Genomic DNA, 21947 nt, shown 5'->3' with positions numbered 1-21947 from the left:
AGAAAAAAAAAATTGAGGAAAATCTTATAACCAGAATTGTTGTTATGTATCTCATTAAAATTGGTCAATTACTTGTGAGAAAGTCTGGCTGGCATAGTATGCTTTTGGTAAATTATTGTAAAAATTGGCATCCAATTCTTAACGAAATGAAGTGATAATAACATATTTGAATAAGTGAGAATTAGTCATAATTTCTCACAATAAAAAGAGTTCTCATTTGATATGCCTCCTTACATTTACACATGATTCATTGGACTGATGCAATATGTCGCTCACGTTTCAACAATACATTAGCCCCCGGAAGTCAAATATTTCTGAAATCTATGTTTTGTGCATATATATTGTCTTCAGCATGTAATGACTAATGTGATACATTCATTTGGCTGTCATAGAATCAATAGAACTAAAGGAGACCAAAGCTTCAATAATGTAATAAAGGATACACATGGCACTCAGCATATGGAAGCTTCAGGTCTGTTTCTATTGAATATTGTCTCATGTTTGTATATAGTTTACATGCCACAGCTCACAGATCCCTAGTATGTTTAGTACAATTAATGACCCCATGTCCATGGTTTGAAAATTGATATCAAGGCTTAAAGCAATTCATGTAATTCAGAACCATCTTTCTCCTCTGCAAGATCATAAACAACATTAAAGTTAGATTTCTGCACTCATTCTATACTCTGTCTCTCTCTTACTCACTTTCTCTCCTTTCTAAATCTGAGATCAGTAAAACATCATCACTTTAGTTTAAAAAATCAGCACGCTCATGAATTTGGTCCTAAATTATAAAAAAATTAAATTAGTTACTAATTTTGACAATTGATAGTCAATTTGGTATTTAAAATTGACATCATCATTCAATTTAGTTTCAAACATGCATTTTGAAAAATAAATTACTTAATTACATTTTTTATCTCGTATTTTCTTTTCTCAAATATTTCTCTATATATTTTTAGTGAATTTGGTTTTTATTATTTTAATTATGCAATTTTACTCCATCTATTAATTTTAATCAAATATTTAATGCTATTATTGGTGTGGCATTCTACTGTGCCACCACATCAACACTTGTTATGCTAAGCCAACATTTTTATTAAATATTATATATATCCAATTAACATATAGACTAAAATTATACAATTAAAATAATAAAAGATTCAAATTTATAAAAAATGAGCTAGCCCTTAAATAAGAAGACTAAAAGTACAATTGAGCCAAACAAATTTCATTAATTTGAAATTTGTCCGTCAATTTATTCATTGAAATTGACGTTATGATTCCTTAAGAAATAAAATAGTCTTATTTTGATTAGTAAACAGGTTAATACACAATAAGAGCAACTTCATTGTAATTTTGTATATTGGTTTTTAATATTAAGCAACATGAAAATATTATGGGAGTAAATTAGTTCCTATGTAAGTTGCTAATATAAGCTTCTAGAGCTAAGATTATTTAATTATTAAAAACCAAGTTTTTAAGTTAAATTGAGGGTTCTTGCGTGAGTAGAGGAACAAAATAAGACCATTAAAAATAAATTAAGGACTCAAGTTGAGTTCTAGTATTAGAGTGAAAAATTAATAAATGTTCTTACATCCTATATGAAAAAAATAAACTCTAAGAAAAATTAAGATACTAAATTGAATGTTCTAATCCATCAAATCAAATTGACTGATATCGATATACAATAATATGTAAGAGACTAAATTGATTAGTTCACACCAACTTATTAATGAATTGACTTACACTTCTTAATGCATTAAATACTTTATTTGTGTCCACGACCAGATTTTGGAGGCCCCAAAGCTGGAGGCTTGAGAGACCTTAGCAAAATCTAGCATTTGCTGTACCTAGAATGACAAAGAAGGGAGGATTACCCTTATTTATTGGATGTGATTGGGTCAAATGTCGAAAGTCCATCACCTTGTGGTGGAGAATGTCCTTAGGCCCAATGTTAATGTCCTAATTGTCTTATTATGGATATGTCTCTCACTATGCTCACTTGATTTAGTAAGATGATCCACAGTCTTTCAAGTGGTAAGCTTGAAAGGCATAAATATTTGTCATGCTCAATTAGCCTACCCGATCGAATAATTTAATTTGTAACAAAAGTAATCAAGTTAACAAATAGTGTCAACTTTAAGATCAAATCAACTTTTTATAATATCCACAATAAAACTAATTGATGGTATCCATTTTAAGAACCAATTTATATTTCACCCCCTACTAATTTATTAGAAATGTCAACCGTGAGTGTAGCCCAAAGCTAGCAACTGTTCACAAAAGATCTACATCCCACTTAGGAAAAAAATTCATCTGAAATAGGATAAAAAAAGACAGAAAAAATGAAAAGTTATCTTGCATTGTTGCCTTTGACAACACCGCATCTACTTTTGATCCACATGCATTGATTAAGGGGGTATGGATCAAAACTAGGTGTAGTAGTTACTCAAAGATTCTTGTTAATTAGAAAGTCAAATTCCCTAGACGAAAAAATTACAAAGTAATAATAAATTAAACATAAATAATTATGGAACTTTAGTAGTAACTAAGATTAAGGTCTCACCATAACGGGAGGATCTTCATGATCAAGCCCATGCCCATGTCCATGTCCATGTCCATGCCCATGCCCATGCCCATGCCCATGTCCTTGACCATGCCCACGACGATGATTGGGTTTTAGGGCATCCCTTTCATTCCCAAGACTTAGACGTTTGACTTCAGTCAAATCATTCATTTGAGTCTTCTTTTTTTCACGAGCTTGGTTGAACACCATAGAGTAGTCAGTAGGCACTCCCGCGGGCTTGTGTTCCCACCCTCCAAATTGAGGCACGGACATCTTAACAGGCTTTTTCTGCACAAATTGAAATAATGAAACATAGGATAATCTTAGTAACTTTGTTGCTCATTTTTTAAAATGCAAATATATAGAGAATAGATAGTGTTGAGGGAGAATTAAGTCGAGCCCCTTTAAATTGTATTGGTTAATACCCCCTTGCATCAACGCATATTAACCAATACAAAATCAAGGTTTCAATTAAGCTCCAACTTATACATAGACATGGGAATGTAAGAGTGTTCATCCAAATATCTTGGCATTGTATTGGTTAACACCCCCTTAATCAAGACACATCAACCAATACAAGCTCAAGGTAACAATACAAAAGGTATATGGAAAGAAGATATATAAAATCCTATTCTTAATTAATTAATGCAGGAAGTTTGTGTAATTTTGTTAAGTGAAAAAACACTACAATGGGATTCATTTGCCACTTTTAAAATTCATCACAAGTTTAAATGGGGAAGGTTCCATTATGCATCAATCGAATGTTTAGGTTAGTATATTGTCTATAACAATTGCAACACCATGATAAGATCAGATTGAAGAGGAACCCTGTTGCATCAAAACAATGTGTGGTTAGACATTCAATAAAAATAAAGGCTTAAAATATATTTTTATTTTCAATAAATATTCAATTTTATATTTATTTCTTAATAAACTTTTTTTTAACAATGAGTTTCTAATAAAATAATAATTTTAATTTTTTGTCATTGACACTTATTTTTAACCCCTAATAAATTAATAAATTTTGTATTTATTTCATGATAAATATTTTCCATTTGTTATTAATACAGACTAAAGTAAATTTTTTTAATTTATTAAGAAATAAATACAAATTTTTTTAATTTATCAAGGACTAAAACGAAATATCAAAGATAAAAAATAAAAATATTATTTTATCAGGAACTTAACACAAAATAAAAATTTATTATAAAATAAACACAAAAATTAAGTATTTATTAAGAATAAAAATATATTTAAGCCAAAAATAAATATCATTAATCTACAGTATTAGTAATATAATGCATTATATAATTAACAATTGATATAACAGTATATGTCAATTTTCTATATCAACAAAATTGTTTATTAGTATGATTTATCATGTTGTTAGTACAAATTCGCAATTTTATCTTGAAAAATTTGAATTTTAGTCAATCAATAATACCAACCTAGTTAAATCAATATCAAATCGTCAATATATTTTTGTCGTGAAATTAATACTACCACTTGAGTTATATTTACGAACTATATCACATGTTTTTCTTAATGGTTGTCCAAAGATAGGGCTGTGGCAAAATACAAATGCAGTCAAGTATGAAATGACCAGGAATTGGCGTATGAAAAATGTAGAAAAATTTTATCTGAATTTTATTCAGCATATCTTTATGTGATAAATATATGTTTCAGCAATTGAAGCAAGCACTTTATTTTCAATATAAAATCAAAATTTTAACAAGTCTAAAAGATAACAGCACGAAATATGCAATCCTAAAAGGGTCTTATCATTTCTTTGTTCTATGAACCACTTCTAACTTTTTTTTTTGAAACGACATCAATTAATTTCTTCCAAAAAATGAGTGTGCAAATTATTTTTAAATAAAAATTTCTAGCTTCCCCACCCGCTCACACAATGCATACATAAACTTACCCCCTTGCGTTCCATGACGATTCAACAATTGAGACTGACCCTAGCTAGGAATGGGAAGCTTCAACAAATTAAGATGTTTGCAAATTGCTAATAGCACACCTCTTCATGATGTATATGCCTTATTGAAGAGGGTGGGAATTTTCATGACATGGGGTGTATTTGAACTAGGGGAAACTAGGATAATACTTTTTTTTCCGACCAGTATTATGAATATCCCAGCTTGAAAGAGGGTTCAATGGAATTGAGTTATTTGAAGGTAGATGTGCATGTCTTGATTAACTCTAATAAGAGCAAAAGTAGGGCAAAAATTATGGTTGGCCACTTGACAGCTTTCCTTTTGTTAATTATTAGTAGTTCCAGTTTAAAGCATTACCCAAATTTAGGGTAGATAACCCTCTCAAATTTAGCTGGAAATATATAGCTACACATCATTTTTATCTTTTTATACCACGCTTTATTGTCAAAAGTTTACCATATGTAGCATATCTTACATGGAAATCACACATAAACACATCATTTTTTTTTTTCATAACACGCTTTATATCAAATTTCTAGGAGCAACTGTACAAAAAAAAAAAGTAATTATGAAACATAAATCACCCACACGCGTGCAGTTTCGTTGTCTAAATACTTTGTAACATTCACCATTTTTGTTGTTTTTTAACATTCTCAATTATATATACCCAAAAAATCCGCAATTGTAAAGAAAGTAAATTACATTCCACTATCTTGAAGTTTAGGAAATATAATGTCTAGTACTCCAAACTTATTTAAATATTACATTACACTATCTTTAACTTGATTTATCTATGACATTAAACTCGAAAAACTTTTAAAATTACGCTCCACTCCATTTGTATAAAGTTAATGTAAAGTTTTAAGTTAAAAGATAAAATGTATGCATATTGAGAATTAAATTTTTATTATTAAGGTTTAAGTGGCTTAAATATGCAAAGTAGAATATTACATTTTACTAGATAAAGTTTATTTGAATGGATGTATTGGAAGTTATTTTTGTTTCAACTTCCAAGAGAACTTATTTATTATAGTTGGTGACAATTTTCACTATAAATAGAACAGATAATTAGTGGAAAAACAACACATGAAAAGAGAGTGTGTGAGAAAAGAGATTGTGGAACAAAGTTACTTTGTTGAGAGAAAAGTGTCTTTGTATGAGAGTATTATAATTTCCTGTAACCATTGAGTGGGGTACTCGGGTTTATAGAGTGATAGGGTTACACTCTTGTAATCATTTTTTGTGATAGGAAAATATTTTGAGACGATTCTGTGAACGTAGACAAGAGGTGTCAAATTACGTTAAATTCATGTGTTTGTTATTTTTTCTACGGTGTAATCTTTGTTGTGTTCTCATGATACTTTGTGGGTGTGGGTAATTTTATTTAAGGGAGTGCTGACTACCCAACAGTGGTATTAAAGCCATGACTGAGAGCACACAAAGGTTTGAGATACCCATTTTTTTATGGAAAAATAAATTTTATGATTTGGCAGAGTACTATTCAAGACCTTTTGGTGCAACAAGGTCTTGATAAGGCGTTAGAAGATGAAGACCCGACTTCTATAAATGAAACCAAGTGGACTAAGATCCAAAGGAGCGTTGTGAGCATGATTTGGTTAGTCCTTACTCCCAAGATAAAACACAATGTGTTGAAGGAGACAACACCGAAGGCCTTGTGGGAGAAGCTCAAGAATATCTATGAGTCAAAGTTGGTAACCTATCCCCCTTGCATGAAGATGAAGTTGTATCAACTTAAAATGGAAATGAGAGGAGATCTCCATGACCACATAAACAAGTTTAATTAGCTAGTAAGTCAATTATTGAATGCAAATGATAAACTCTCTGATGAGGAGAAATCATTGTTGTTGTTGGCCTCACTACCAAGGTCCTTCAAAGCTTTGGTTCAAATGTTGCTTGTGGGTAGATGAACTTTGAATTTGGATGAGGTGACTGTCGCTCTTAGAGAAAATAAGAGAATGATGAGAACTAAAAATATTGATGATGAACACCATGCAATAGTTGTGGTGGAGTCTGAGCGAGCGAGGAATCATTCAAGGAGACATGATGGCCCAAGAGGAAGATCAAAATCGCAATCACGTCCACAACGAGATATAAGTAACATATAATGTTACTATTGTGGTGAGAATGGTCATGTACAAGTGAAGATCAAACAAATGAAGGAGAACTTGAAGAAATTAAGAGATATGAAGATGATGTGTTTTTGGAAACAAACGATGAGGTTGCTAAAACAAAATGGGTGATAAATTCTGCTGCCTCAAAGCATATTTGTAGAAATCAAGAGATATTTAAAACTTTGAAAACCGATGGAGAATTCAACTATTTCAAGTTAGAGAATGGTGGAAAAATGAAGGTTGAAGGCATAGGGAGCGTCAGGATGAAGCTCCATGATGGAGTTATTCGAACTTTCTCAAATGTGAAGTTTGTACCTTCTGTTGTTGTCAATATGATTTCTATGAGGGAGATGACATCACAAGGGTACAAGTATGTTGGTTCAAAGTGGGGATGCAAGGTGTACAAGATGAGAAATTTAGTATTGTGAGGACTGAAAAATAAAGGTAAGCTTTCAAGTGAAGAAGAAAGTGAAGTTTTCTAATGTTTTAGAAGTGTTGGGAGATACTTCTGTTGGAGGGAGAGTTTGTTTACTTTCAAATTGATCAAAGGATATTTCTTTTTTGGCTTGAGAGGGAGAATTGTAGAGTTTCAAGCCAAAAGATAATATCCATGCATATTAGGAATTGAATTTTTATCATTAAGGTTTAGGTGGCTTAAATGCAAAGTGAAAGATTGCATTTTACTAGATAAAGTTTATTTGAATGGATACATTGGAAGTTGTTTTTGTTTCAACTTCCAAGAAAACTTATTTATTGTAGTTGGTGACTATCTTCACTATAAATATAGAAGACAATTAATGGAGAAACAACACATGAAGAGAGAGTGTGTGAGAAGAGAGGTTGTGAAACAAAGTCACTTTGTTGAGAGAAAAGTGTCTTTGTGTGAGAGTGTTATCATTTCTTGTAATCATTCAGTGGGGTACTCGGGTTTGTAGAGTGATACACTATTTGGGGTGGGTTACACTCTTGTAGTCATTTATGTGATAGGGAAATATTTTGAGACGGTTCTGTGGACGTAGGCAAGAGGTGCTGAACCATGCTAAATTCTTGTGTTTCTTATTTTTCCTATGATGTAATCTTTGTTATGTTCTCATTATCCTCTATGGGTATGGATAATTTTATTTGAGGGAGTGTTGATTACACAACACTTAATAACAAAATTTCTAACATATATATGCTAACCAAATAATCTATATAACCAAGGTTATGAATAAATTAATTTGTATAAAAAGATGTCAAATATTGTACACCATTTTCTCGTTTTTACCTGATTAAAATTTTCCAACGAAATTAAGAGTGCTTCTAAATTTTTTGAACGAAGGTTATTGCATGTAGCATTGTGCAACAAATTCAATCTCTGGAAATTAAAAGCTTATGAGTCTCTATATCTTTTTCATCTTTCTGTCTCTTTTTTGTTTGACGATATTATGTGTTAGAGATTTGATTTACAGCTTTGGCTGGGATTCCAAAAGATACATCTTCATCATCCTCCAATCTCATTATAAGGGGAATAAACGGTGTTGAAAACTCATTTTGATTAAAACTCATTACTAAAAATTTGATGAAAATAAGAGTCACGATGTAAATGTCCATTGTTAGTTGTAGAAACTGTGTGGAAAATATTATTTGATTATAGGACGAAAGAGGAAAATAAGGTATTTTATTATTAATTCAGCATTTACTTTTTTACAACATACATGCACTTATTTATTTATTTGTGTAAGTTTGCAGAAAATGTGCAAAAGAAATATTGAAAATAGATCTATGCTCACAATGAATCATATTGATGGATATAAAAAAAATCAAAAGAAAAATGGCAAAAAGATCATAAGTAGTTACAAATATGTAAACTTTAGTGAATTTTTTTTTGTTAAATTGATAAGAAACATTTTTTATGTTTTTTTTTTATATTTTTCATTTCTTTCTAGTGTGGTAGCACTAGAAAGAGTAATCTTAATTGTTAATTAAGTAGCATATTTATGTTTGGTCTAAATCTTATTCCTTTGAGTTTGAAACCTCACCCCACGACATCTTTTGTTATGCATAATTGGGTTTTCTACCATTGTGAAAAACTATTCCAGACATAGAAATTTATATTGTGCTCCTCTCTTAAATCCAAAACTCTTTGCAACATTTTCTTGTTTCATGAAAACTCAAAAATCATCAAGAATGAGTGGATAGTCAAAGGATTTTTTGGATGGAAAAAGAAGCTTTGGTGGAAAAAAAAAAGTTGTAACTTTCCATCATGTCAAAGACATTAAGTTGTTTTATTAAGGGACTTATTTGTGTGGGATGCCAATCATGATTTTGTGGTTTGTGTTGAATTGTTTTTCTTTTTACAAAGAGGTATGCCTTGTAGCATCTCATTATTACAAACAGGTTTAATAACCATGGGCTAGAAGACTACCTTGATGTTGCTCACAATAGGCTAGAAGACTTGTTGTCTCAATGTTGAAATGTTACTAAATAAGTCCCTCAATAAACAACTTAATATTATTAACATTATTGAAAATTATAACTTATTATTAAACAGATCCTTTTTCGAAATACAAATAACTCCCATTTTAAAAACATCAAACAACATAAAAGAGTAAAACAATTAATATAATAATTAAGAGACAAGATTCAATGAAAAAAAAATATAAAGATAACTATAAAAAGTTTTTTATAACATTAAAAAAATATCAAAATAATTCATCTATATTTCTATAATAAATTAATCTTGTTAACTCCATATTTTGACAATCTTTTGAAATGACAAATTAATCATCACATATCACATTAATCCTAACTTTAGAGTTCACAAATGAACCTAACGATTTTATACTTTTAGGAAAAACAATATTTTCGTATTTTCAGGACTCAAATGTTACCCTTAATTATCAAATTGGATATTTACCGTATTGGAGTATTTTGTTCTATTTTATTCCACCTTTCATTTTAAGAATCCTACAGCACACCACCACCAACCTTGGTTTTACAAAACCAAACAGCTAACCGCGTTGCGTCACGCACACAACGTTTCCGTTTTATACTGCTTCTCTCTGTTTCGCTTTTCACCTTCGCACCAACGTGACTAATGTGACTCACACAGTCCCCTCCACTCCCGTTCTCTCTACTCTTTCTTTCTCTACACTTCCAATTCTCAAATTGCGTCACGCAACCATGACGTCACTCTGCCGGCGCATCCCCATCGCCGGAACCGGCCAACTCTGCCTCCGTTGCGCTCCGAGGACCGCTGCGATTGGCGCGGTCCGCTACGGCTACTTGCCTAAGTGGCCGACAATCGCGCTGCGACTGCCTCCGCCGGCTAAATGCGGCGGCGCGTGGGAGAGATCAGGCGAGAAGAAGGTGGTGGCGCCTCGCCCGCGCTCGGTGGGGAGATTCGCGGCGGAGAGTGGCCGGGAAAGCGGGAATCGGTTGGCGGAGGTGATGCTCGCCGCCGCTGTGACGGTGGTGATGGGCGCCGGAAACAGAGTACTGTACAAGCTCGCGTTGGTTCCGCTGAGGAACTATCCGTTCTTCCTTGCTCAGCTTGCGACTTTCGGGTACTTCATTTTTTTTTTTGTTCAAATGTTTTTGCCTCTTTTTTTGTTCTGGTTGAATTGATGAATCCGGTGCTTAACTCTTGTTTTAATTAGGCGTGCGGTGTTGAATATCTTTATTTTTTGACGAGTGTGTTGAATATTTATTTGGTGTGTGTGTTTTTTTTTCCTCCAAGAATATATTTGATGTCAATTTAATGTAACTCAAATTTATAATTGTGAAACAACTCATTCAATGTTTGTCTATTGAGTGACACTAGTACAATTTTATTATTAATTTAATGTTACTTTTAAATTTTAACTGTGAAACAAACAGCTTCAATCTTGTTTTTGTTTATTGAGTAAAACAATATTATTATTATTAGGTTAAATTGGTTTTTTATTATTCTAATTTATTTTTGGATTCAATTTGATATTTTAGTTTTTTTTATTTAATTCCTTAATTTTTTAAATTGATTTAATTTGATCCTTCCGTCTAAATGTGAAAAATTACAATTTGTGACGATTTAAAATTGTTATTAATTAATTTTAAATCGCTACAAAATATATATATATTTAAAAAATGAATTAATTTTAAAAATTAGAAAATCAAATTGAATAAAAAATAATTAAATGATCAAATTAAATTAATTTTAAAAATTATATGACTAAATTAAACAAAAATAAATTAGAAAACTAAATTAAACTTAAATAATAAATTAAAAAATTAATTTAACCTTATTATTATTGTTGGAGAATTATTATTATTGTTATTTCTAGTTTCTAGTGGAAAGATGAGTAAAACATTATTATTATTATTATTATTATTATTATTATTATTATTTTCTAGTGGAAAGACTTAGTTCATTTTTTTGGGGTAATATCACAAGTGAGAATTAAAAATTTAGGAAGAGAGAAATGTTGAGTGCATGTTTGATTTATTCAAAGGTATTATTCTAAAGTGAAAAAGAGCTAGCTCCAAGCTTTGGACGGAGTAGGACCTGCTTCTTAGGGCAGCTGGTGCTTACGCTCTTTAGACTAGAGATAGGGGGGCCAAAGGACACGGATGAGTATTTTATTTATTTTATTGATTAGTGTACTTGTTATATTTGTTTCTCCATAAGGTTGGTCAAATATAAAAATGTTGTATTTTTCAGTATGATAAAAAACGAAATGATCTCTCCCCAGAATTCTTTCATATGGTGGGGCACTTTAAAAAAAGAATGGATAAGTTGTTAAAAAAGAAAATTATAACACATTATAAGGAGGTTCAAACTTCTTTTATTGTAAAATTCTTATATTTTATACTGGTACATTGTAAAACTAAAAAAAAGAAATAAAATAATAAGAAAAATAAATAGAATAAAATCAAAAAATGAAATATAAAAATTTGAAATATTCATATTTCAAATTAAATATTAAATACTAAAAATCTGGTGAGTAAACAATTCTCTCTTTAGTGTCTCCACGCAGAGTCTTACCCGTAGATACTCTTATTCGAGATATGGAATTGGGATTCTGTTTCGAGACATCGTCACTGAGAGATGCTAACTCCATTATTTAGAGGATTATGGAGACGCTTGTTATTTTGAGTTCATATTTAATATTCAGAGTTTGTATAGATAAAAGTAATTTTGTGAAAGGTTTAGGACACTTACTTTACTTTTATTTCGTTGGATTTATAATGAAACACAAACATAATATTTCTAACTTCAATTTAAACATGGACACATGTACATACAAAAGATAAAATAGGAAAAAATTGTACAAACCAAAATGGGTAAATTTTTACAGATTGTAAATATAAATTATAAATTCTTATTATATAAAGGAGATATTAACTTTTAATGTACATATTTTTTTACCTATCTGCTACTGATTTTGGAGTAGTGTTAAACTAATTGTTCTCATTTTTCTATTTTATTAAGAAATAATAAAAATGTGAAAAGACACGACGTTACGTGTTTTTTCTATTACTACTACTTATTATTATTATTATTATTATTTTGTTTTTGGGGTTGTGGTTTATGCATTGTTTCGCAAATATCAATTTGATGGGTCCTCCCCAAATCTTTTCGTGTGGGTCCAACCATTATCTGACGATGTTTATGGTTCACCAGTCACCACCTCTGTCATTATTTTCTATTTTGGGTGAATCTTCTTAATTTTGAGGAGTCAGTTTTAGTTTCGAGTGCCGAATATTTGCTAGAATAGGGAATTTGATGGTGTAATCGGTCGGGTAAGAATTCGGAGTAATTCTGTAATTTCATTTGTTTGATAGTAGAAGTGTAACGAGCAACAACTTTGTGATAACATTCTTTTTGTGATATTGAAATTTGAAGTGTAGTAACCAAGATGAGTGTCCATGGAAAATCGACTTTTTGAGAATTTATTATAATTGATGGAAGGATTTTCCTGTAAGAAAGTGGCCACTTAATTTTCTTAAACTGCTTTTTTTATACATTTTAAAACTGCCTATGATACACATGCATATGGTGCCTTGCACGGATATTTAATTTATATTTTGCAATCTATAATTTTTTATTTTATTTTATTATGACTTATATTTATATATATAAATATTTAAAAATAGATAAAAGAATTTTAAATATAAATAGCATAATAATTTGTACCTTGTAAGTGTGATAAGGTCCTAATTAATAAATTTTATATATTTTATTATATTTCTAAATTATTTTTTTAATTTAAAAAAATATATATTAGTATATATATATATATATATATATATATATATATATAATATTTAAATATGTATATATGCATTCAAGTAAATATATATTCACACTGGCTTATATCTAGGGGTGAGTATGACCCACTTTAGTTCGCAATCTCGACCCATATGAAATTGATTTGGATGGTAGATCCCTTGTATTTTTTAAATAGGTTTGTGTTACATTTAAGGTTGTTCCGACCCAGTTTTTATCTAATATACTCTTAAAAAATATAATTTTTTTAAATAATTGTGCATTAATAATTTTTTGTTTAATATTTAATATTTTGTATATCATGATATTATATTCATAATAAAAATTTTTATTTTAATATATATATATATATATATATATATATATTATAAAATATACCTTAATTTAAGTTTTGTACTTTTTTATATAATGTTAAAACTAGTATTTGCATCTAAAAATTGGGTGGATCTGATGATGTCCCACATATTAAGTCTTAATATGAAATTTTGCAAAAAACATTCAATTTAATAATGAATTTAAAAAAAATATTATTCAGTTAAAAATTATGATAGTATAATTTGATTCCTCATCATATATAATGTATAACATATATAAGAATAGATTACTCTTTAGTAAGATGTGTAAATATTATTAATTTTATTTTTACTATAATTTATTTTGCTACAGAAATTTATTATAATTATTTTTATAAATTGTTAATTTTTTTTAATAATGATCCCGGTCACTACTAATGATGTGACATCTGGATCTACCCATGTCACATGTGACATGTCATGTTAGATACATGTACCTAGAGTTTGATTTTGTTCTGATTTGTGTTTTTTTCCATTTCCTCCACCTACAGACAAAAAAAAAGAGTTTGGACTTTGGAGATACCAGGATTAAAAATTATTTTATCCTAATATTTATATTTCTGCAACTTCTTTTTTTTATTTAATTTATTTTGCAATAACCTGAAACCAACCAATCCTATATGTTTGAGAAGAAGTTGCTTTCATTTTTTACTCTGATGAATGGCATAAAACGCAGTCTGTCTGCAAGAGTTTTGTCCTCTCCCATTTGGAGGTTGTAATGTTTAAAAGAGTTAATTCAACTAACTCTAGGGATATTTTCTTTCTTTCAGATACGTAATTGTATACTTCTCTATTCTGTATATACGGTATCGTGCGGGCATTGTCACTGATGAGATGTTATCAGTGCCAAAAACTCCATTTCTAGTTGTTGGTCTCTTGGAGGCTCTGGGTGCTGCCACAGGAATGGCTGCAGGAGGTAATGTTTGTCCTAAATTTATTTATTTTGTTTGTTTCATGTCAAATACTTCTGGCTTCTCCATATAATCAAAATGCCCCTATGCTACATTTTCTGGTTGTTTTGTAATCAATCTTCTGTCAATTACATCAAATTTCATATATAAAGTAGAAGAATTATTAAGACCAAGAAAAAGAAGAGAAAAGAAAAACAACTGTAGAAATATTGATAATTACCATTTATTTTATAGAGTGAATGAAAGTATACTACAACTCCAGTTAGTAGGATATATTAAATATTATGATCTTTAACAACAGAATTTTTCACAGTAATGACAATGCATAGCTTAAAATACATAAATATACCTCCACTAAATTTGTTTAAAATGCAAATGCTTTATGGGGTTTAGTTTTACCAATATTAATTAGCTTTTCTGGACGAATTGAGCATATTTGTTAATATTAGATGTGATATATTTTTATGATTCTTGTTTTCATTTTTATCCTCATTTTATGTTTTAACCTTCCATATCTTGGAAATATTGTTGGAGATAGGAAGATAATAATATCATTGGGTTGTACAATTTTGGTTGGTTTGTAAAAATGTTCATGTCTGAATTTCATTTAATTGTTTGTTCCCTCTGTTAATATCAGCAATGCTATCCGGAGCATCAATTCCAATTTTGTCTCAGGTAAAAACCATCAGCAGTCAATGCTCTTTGCCATTTGCTAAATTCTGTTACTTTAGCATTCACATTGTAGTGCTATAATGAAATATATAAATTTCAGAATTATTCAGACTTTCAATGTGATCGAAAAAGAATTGAAAAGGTAAATGTAAGTATTCCTTAGTAAATTTTTCTATATCATATGTTCATAGAAGTTGACCATCAAGTACTTGGCACCTAAAGAAGCATGACCCATTCCCTTGGATATGTCCTGCTTGATGGCTGTGTTGGAAATAATCCAAGTCTCACATCGACTAACAATACAATCATATTAGACTTTATAATATGAGAGGCCTAACTCAACTCCAAAAGCTAGCTCAAGGGGTGAGGGTTGTCCCTCACTTATAAAGTCTAATATGGTTGTATTGTTAGCCAATGTGGGACTTGGACCGGACATCAATTGCAGAACCAACCTACTGGCATGAGGAAGCAGTCAAAATGATGTCACCTACAAGACGGGATTTATGCCTCTCAAAAGAACCATCAGATTTTTCTTTATGAGCAAAAATCCATAATGATCGAATTACATTAGCATCAGGTGGACGGGGCACCAACTCCCACGTCTTATTTTTAATAAGAGCATCAAATTCATCATCCATAGCCTTTTTCCAATTCGAGGCTGGAGCGTGAAGAAGGGGTTGGACTAGGAGGAAGGGAAGCAGTCGCTGGACAATTCGTACAATTAACAATATTCTTCTTTGGCTCAATGGTTGGGCCGGTTGCAATATTAGGGGAGTTGGGCCCGAATGGAACTAGACCAGGAGTTTGAGCATTAGGAGTAGTGTATTGAGACACAAAATGGTGGACCACGTATGGGTTTGGGCCATCATCTAAGAAATCATAAGTCTGAATATGAGGAGTATGTAATTTAGCAAATGGAAATTGTGTCTCATCGAAAATGACATGACGACTTATAATTATTTTCCCAGAAGATAAGTCATAGCATTTATAACCATGGTGATTCGAAGGATATCCCAAAAAACCACATGGAGTAGAGCGGGGTTGAAGTTTATTTATGGTAGTGGAAGGAAATAGAGGATAACATAAACACCCAAAAACCCGAAGATGAGAATAAGTCGGATCCTTATGATAAAGAACCCTAAGAGGAGATTTATAGTTTAATAACTTATGAGGAAGAATATTGAGAAGGTAAGTTGTCATTTGCAAGGCATGATGCCAAAAGGAAGGAGGTAATGACGCATGGGCAAGTGAAGTACGAACAATATTGTTAATTGTACGAATTGTCCTTTCGGCTTTCCCATTTTGAGGAGAAGTATGAGGACAAGACAATCGGAAAAAAATACCATTCACTTTACAAAAATCCCAAAAAGGCTTATTATCAAACTCTTTACCATTATCACATTGTATATTCTTTACTTCCCGTTCGAATTGAGTTCGGATGAAAGTTCTAAAATTTATGAATGTGGAATAAGCATCTGATTTGTTTGACAAAGGAAAAGTCCACAAAAATTTAGAATAATCATCTAACAACAAGATATAATATCGGTGCCCTGAGGAACTCAAAACAGGTGATGTCCAAAGATCAATGTGAACAATATCAAATGGCATAAGAGTATGAGAATGTGACAAAACAAAAGGTAACTTAATATGTTTTCCAAGAGAACATGAATGACAAATACGAGAATCTCTAATTTGATTACATTCAATAAATTTATTCTTCCTAAGAGAATGCAAGATAGATACTCTCGGGTGTCCCAACCGCTCATGCCAAAGAGAAGGAGCTAAGGCAGTTCAGAACTAGCTCTGATACTATCTCAGAGTGTATAATATGAGAGGCCTAACTCAACCCTAAAAGCTAGCTCAAGGGGTGAGGGTTGTCCCTCACTTGTAAAGTCTAATATGGTTGTATTGTTAGCCGATGTGGGACTTGGATTATTTCCAACAGGCTGGTCAGATGTCCTGAGTGTAAAACAATTCCCTTGAAAACATGGTAACAGAATGTAACCATCCTGATCTGACCTGTCGAAATTGGTTAAAATTAAAAATTTGTTGTATGTACCTCATTTACTATACATCTATTAGCTCATCTATTTGCAACTTGCATTGTTTTATGGTAAAAAGCAAACTAAAGGTGGATAGTCAACTTAACCTAATTCTCTTGCAGGCTTTTCTGGTGTGGCAAATTCTCCTCTCATATTTTTTTCTTGGGAGGCGATATAAAGTCAACCAACTAGTTGGATGCTCTCTTGTGGCAATTGGTGTAATTCTTACTGTAGTAAGGTCAGCCTATGTTAATTTTTGTAGATGCTAGGTTATGTTGGCTCATATTTTGAGTGTTAACACGAACACTGCACTCTTGAACCATATACCTGTAGGCAAAATAACATGGTCTACAATGATATTGACCAGGAATCGACAAATAAATCTGAATGGTCATAAACATTTTGACACAATTATTAGTTGCTTATGTTTTTGTTTGGTGAAATTGATTCACATGTTTTCATCACTTATATGACTGTTCAGCATTACATGTTAATTCTTCCTCTCTCTCTGCCTTGATTTAACATGTGAGTTTAAGGGGATGCAGATTAGAAAAGTAAAAACCTACTTAATGATTTCAAATTTTATTGACAGATTTCTTGCTGAACATCAAAGTCAAACTTTTGGTATAAATGTTAAATCCTTAAGTGATTCCATAAGTTCATTCACTCATATAGTTTTTAAAACAAAGTCTGCAAAGAATTTTTTTTAGTATTGTAATTTATAGTTATAGAATATCCCGCTTATGCTTAGTGTAAAATTTTTTAATAAATTTTGTTCTTTTGAAATTAGAACATTGACATAACAGCTTATAACATCACAAGCATATGTTGCAATTTTGTAATGTAGGTATGGCATGTACAAACTATGTAAACTGTGTTTATGCTTGGGCTTTCTGATTTTACACCTTGTTTACTTAATGTAGTGGATCTGGTGCTGGGCATTCATTGAAGGAAGCTGGTATATTTTGGAGTCTTTTAATGATAGTTTCATTTTTATTCCAAGCAGCTGATACTGTTCTGAAGGTGGTTTATTTTAAAGATTGCTGCATATTCCGAGATTTTAAATTATTTCTCTATTGTGACTCATGGCCTTTTAATACTTTGTAGGAAGTAATCTTTTTGGACGCAACTCAAAAACTGAAGGTGTGTACAGTGATGAATTCTTTTAATTCATTTCATATATCATGTAAATTATGACTTTGGAAATGGAAGCTCATAGCATAGGGACATTTGAGACTAATGAAGTGACTGCACTTCTGGTGCTCTTGGTAACATAACACAATGTCACTAAATTGAAGTAGACTTTAGAACCTTCACAAAAATATTGCAAATTATTGGCTGCATTTTTTAAAGCTTCATACAAGTCAGAAGCCACCTTCTATACTCATGTATGATAGACTAATATTTATTGTCAAGTTAAATTAAATGTTTTTTATCATTCAAGGTTCTAAAGTGAAAAAACATCCTTTATTGTATGGTTGTTGCTAATTATTGTAGTTTTCACTTTCTTGTATGGCAATATACTAATCAATATTCAATGTTTTCTGAAACAGGGAGGTTCTTTGGATATGTTTGTTGTCAATTCCTTCGGATCTGCATTCCAGGTACACTGCAATTGTCATGAAATTTGCATCTTTTGAATTACAAGGTAAATAAAATGGATGCCTAATTGCATGACAGTATGCTTACTGCAGGCACTATTCATTTGCCTTCTCCTCCCCTTCTTATCAAAATTATGGGGCATCCCCTTTGGACAACTACCAAACTATCTTAAAGATGGTGCTGCCTGCTTTCTGAATGTTGGTACTCTGTCAAGAGGTAAGCAGCTGTATTTTCTTTCCCATATTGTCGTTTCTGACAGAAGGCGATATCTAAAAATTGTCTTTTGTTATCAAATGTGTTATAGCTTAGAGTTAAATTGATCAATGATATTTATGACCTAGATCTACCTCAAGGCAAGATTATTTTACATTTAAAATGGCTGAATGAGAACCATATCCTGTTTCATGAGCAAACCCCAAATAGGAAAATAAAATAAAAATAGAAATCTTACTGAGCCAAAAAGTTAGTTTTCATTCATATATTTTAGTATTTTGGTTTTCATCATTTTTGCAGCTGTTATTAAATGTGAAATTCTAAAGATGGAATACACTATACAAAATCTAGAGTTGTGGTAGCATGCATGCACTTTGCAGATGTTGTGGTCCTTGTGGGAGAATGGTGAGAGAGAATAAATGGTAAATTAGAGTGGTGGAGAGAATCTATGAACTTACATGGTTTCTATTTAAGTAGATGTAAGACAAAGTTCATGGAATGTAAGTTCAGCGTGCTGACATTGGGTTGGAGTTGTAAATGGAGAATTGGAGATTATACAATACCACAAGTTGCACAATTTAGGTATTCTGGATCCATCTTACAAAGTAACATGGAGGAGTGGTTCAAGTGTAATTTGTGATCAAAATGTGTTGCTCAATCTTCAAAGGAAAATTTTATTGCACAGTTGTAAGATCAACAATGCTTTATTGTACAAAAAGTTGGGCTGTAAAATGATAACAAGCAAAAGATGAGTGTTGCGAAAATGAGAATGTTGCAATGGATGAGTAGACAAACAAGAACAAGATCGGGAATGAATGTATTACACGAAAAGTAGGAGTAGCACATATTAAGGAAAGATGGTTGGATTGCACCTAAGATGGCATGGCCGTGTGAGAAGAAGGCATAGAAAAGCCCAAATAATTTAAAAGATTAAAAGAATTATATCTAAATGGATTTTCCAAAGATTGCTTTTGATAGAACATAATGGCATCATTTGATCCATGTAGCAAAATCCACCTGGAGGGAAAAAGGCTTCTGTTGTTCTTGGAAGATCTACATAAACACTATTTCAAATTCTTTTTTTCCCCTTTGCTTTTTGTTTCAATTTTTCTTTTTCCAAAAGTTCCACTACTTTTCAACCTAATTCATAGAAAGTCTGGCAGCTTTGGAATGTAATTTATGTGAACTGGTTGGGTTAATTCCAATTCTGACTACTAACACAAGAAAAGATTTGGCATGTATGACAGGGTTTCATCATTATCAAAACTTGAATGCTGACAGTGGTAGTTAATTAAATAAAATGTTAACTCTATTCATATAATTTATGGACATTGTAAACTGCTCTTGGGCAGGTTGGTTTTAAATTCAAATTTTCTTTTTTTGCAATTCTTGTTATAAATTGTTTGTTGCAGAAAGTAATTTTGCATTGGATTTGGTTTGCAGCATGTGATGGAGCTCCCCTGCTGCCCTTGTTGTTTGTTATTGTCAACATGGGCTTCAATATCTCATTGCTTCATCTTCTCAAGATCTCTTCGGCCGTTGTCTCATGTCTAGCCTCCACATTTTCAGGTATTTGATTTGCTTCTTTCAGAGTATAAAGTGAATAATAGTAATGTCTCAGCGGAGGAAAGTGAACAACTGCGATCCATTACAATTAGGAAATCATGGGGAAACATATTGTAATTTTGGAAAATGAACAACTGTAACCCATTGCAATTTTGCAAGAAGGAATGGTTAATAGTTACCCAAAGCCTAGCTCAATTAACCATTCCTGTACGTGTCAGTAAACAAGTTCTAAAACAGAAACTTTAGCCTCTTTAGGTGGCTTCTAAACTCAGTTCACTTTTGTGCATGCAAACTTAATATTGAAACTATTCTCATAGTTGCATTTTTCTTCATCCCTGATAGTAAGAATAGATCTAGTTAGTAAAAAATAATAATAGGTTGGTTCAGGGCTATCATTTTCCATCAGCTCTTTTGTCTACCATTTCACACAAGGTGTAGTCTGACTGGCCTAGTAAAACTAACCTAATTCATATCAGAAGTTAGAATATCTAATCTTTATTGCATCATCACTTATCAGTGTTATTTAAAATCCCGTGTTTAATTAATGGTATAATTTTAGGTCTTAGTTTATTAATTACACTATTCAGTGGTGTCATTACCAGAGTTAATCACAAGTTTTAGCTAGGATGCATTTGGCCAAACAACATAGTTTAGTGTCATTTCAGTAATTTTTTTCACATGAGGACTTAATGCTATAAATTTGACCTTAAAACTTACTGGAATACCGAGTAAGCTAAAAAGAGCTTATGGAAGTCAATTTTTTTCATAGCTCAAATAAGTTCCCCGTGATAGACTTATCAAAGACTTCACTATATTGGCTTGAGTGAGGCTGAAAGTTAAGCTAAACGGTCCGTGAGCTGATAGCCATTTTTCTTGTTTTTCTGTCTTACAGATTTTTTTTAAATGTTGCAGAAAATCTTGACGCCTCGCTATTGAATGAAAATTTGTGCTAAATATGAAAGTGTTTTTTTTTTCTTTCTTTCCATTTTTTGCAATTTTACAATCTATTATAAATTCTTGCTAATTGAAAATTCTGAGCTAAATCCAATTGATTCCATTCGGCTTGTGGCAGTCCCAATAGCAATCTATGTGTTCACGCTGCCATTGCCATACCTCGGTGTTGCCTCTTCTCTTCCAACAGGCTTTGTTGCAGGTGCCATCATTCTCATCATAGGATTACTCATATATGCATGGACCCCTTCAAATGGTTCCTCCACTGCATCCATCACCTAGAGAAGCTTGGAGCATTTGAATCTCAATATCTGCACCATTGTAAGTCCAAAAGGATAGGTTGCACCAACCCTCATTACAGCAAATGGTACAACCAATGAATAACTCAGGTCCACTCTTTCGTGATTGATGATGATCACAAGATGGAGAAATGAAAATGATATGTACTCTTTCTTTTAATAAAGTGCTAGTCCAATGAGAAAAAGAAACGGAAAGTGAAATTCTCCTAGGCTTGCTCGAGTAAATATGAAAGCATATAGGTCTTTTTTGATCGATCGTATATGGATAGGTCTAGTTCAAATTTTGTGTAAATAATAATAATAATAATAATAATAATAATAATAATAATAATAATAATAATGGTTAATTAAAATTTTGATTATATTTTGTTCAATATGTAATTTTGGTCCCTTCATTTTAAATTGAAAACATTTGATCTCTTATTTTAAAAAATTCGTAATTCG

General features: G+C 31.4%; 2 protein-coding genes across 2 annotated transcripts; one reads left to right on the top strand and one right to left on the bottom strand.

The window, feature by feature from the left end:
- Positions 1-191: 191 nt before the first annotated feature.
- LOC102660037 (probable zinc transporter protein DDB_G0269332) lies at positions 192-4707 on the bottom strand. Its single transcript, XM_006583909.3, has 3 exons — positions 4497-4707; positions 2570-2857; positions 192-634 (listed from the first exon to the last, which is right to left on the bottom strand). Exons 1-3 carry the CDS (start codon positions 4509-4511, stop codon positions 590-592), a joined length of 348 nt encoding a protein of 115 aa, XP_006583972.1. The 5' UTR covers positions 4512-4707; the 3' UTR covers positions 192-589.
- Positions 4708-9587: 4880 nt separating this feature from the next.
- Positions 9588-21704, top strand: LOC100776428 (protein CLT1, chloroplastic). The gene is made up of 10 exons (XM_003528545.4): positions 9588-10192; positions 14018-14163; positions 14796-14833; positions 16995-17110; positions 17796-17895; positions 17980-18015; positions 18426-18476; positions 18567-18690; positions 20131-20256; positions 21326-21704. The coding sequence occupies exons 1-10, from the start codon at positions 9810-9812 to the stop codon at positions 21484-21486; spliced, it is 1281 nt and encodes a 426-aa protein (XP_003528593.1). The 5' UTR covers positions 9588-9809; the 3' UTR covers positions 21487-21704.
- Positions 21705-21947: the final 243 nt, after the last annotated feature.

The sequence above is a fragment of the Glycine max genome, chromosome 7, assembly GCF_000004515.6.
Source record: "Glycine max cultivar Williams 82 chromosome 7, Glycine_max_v4.0, whole genome shotgun sequence".
Lineage (NCBI taxonomy): Eukaryota > Viridiplantae > Streptophyta > Magnoliopsida > Fabales > Fabaceae > Glycine > Glycine max.
This window is presented reverse-complemented; position numbering and strand designations above follow the sequence as displayed.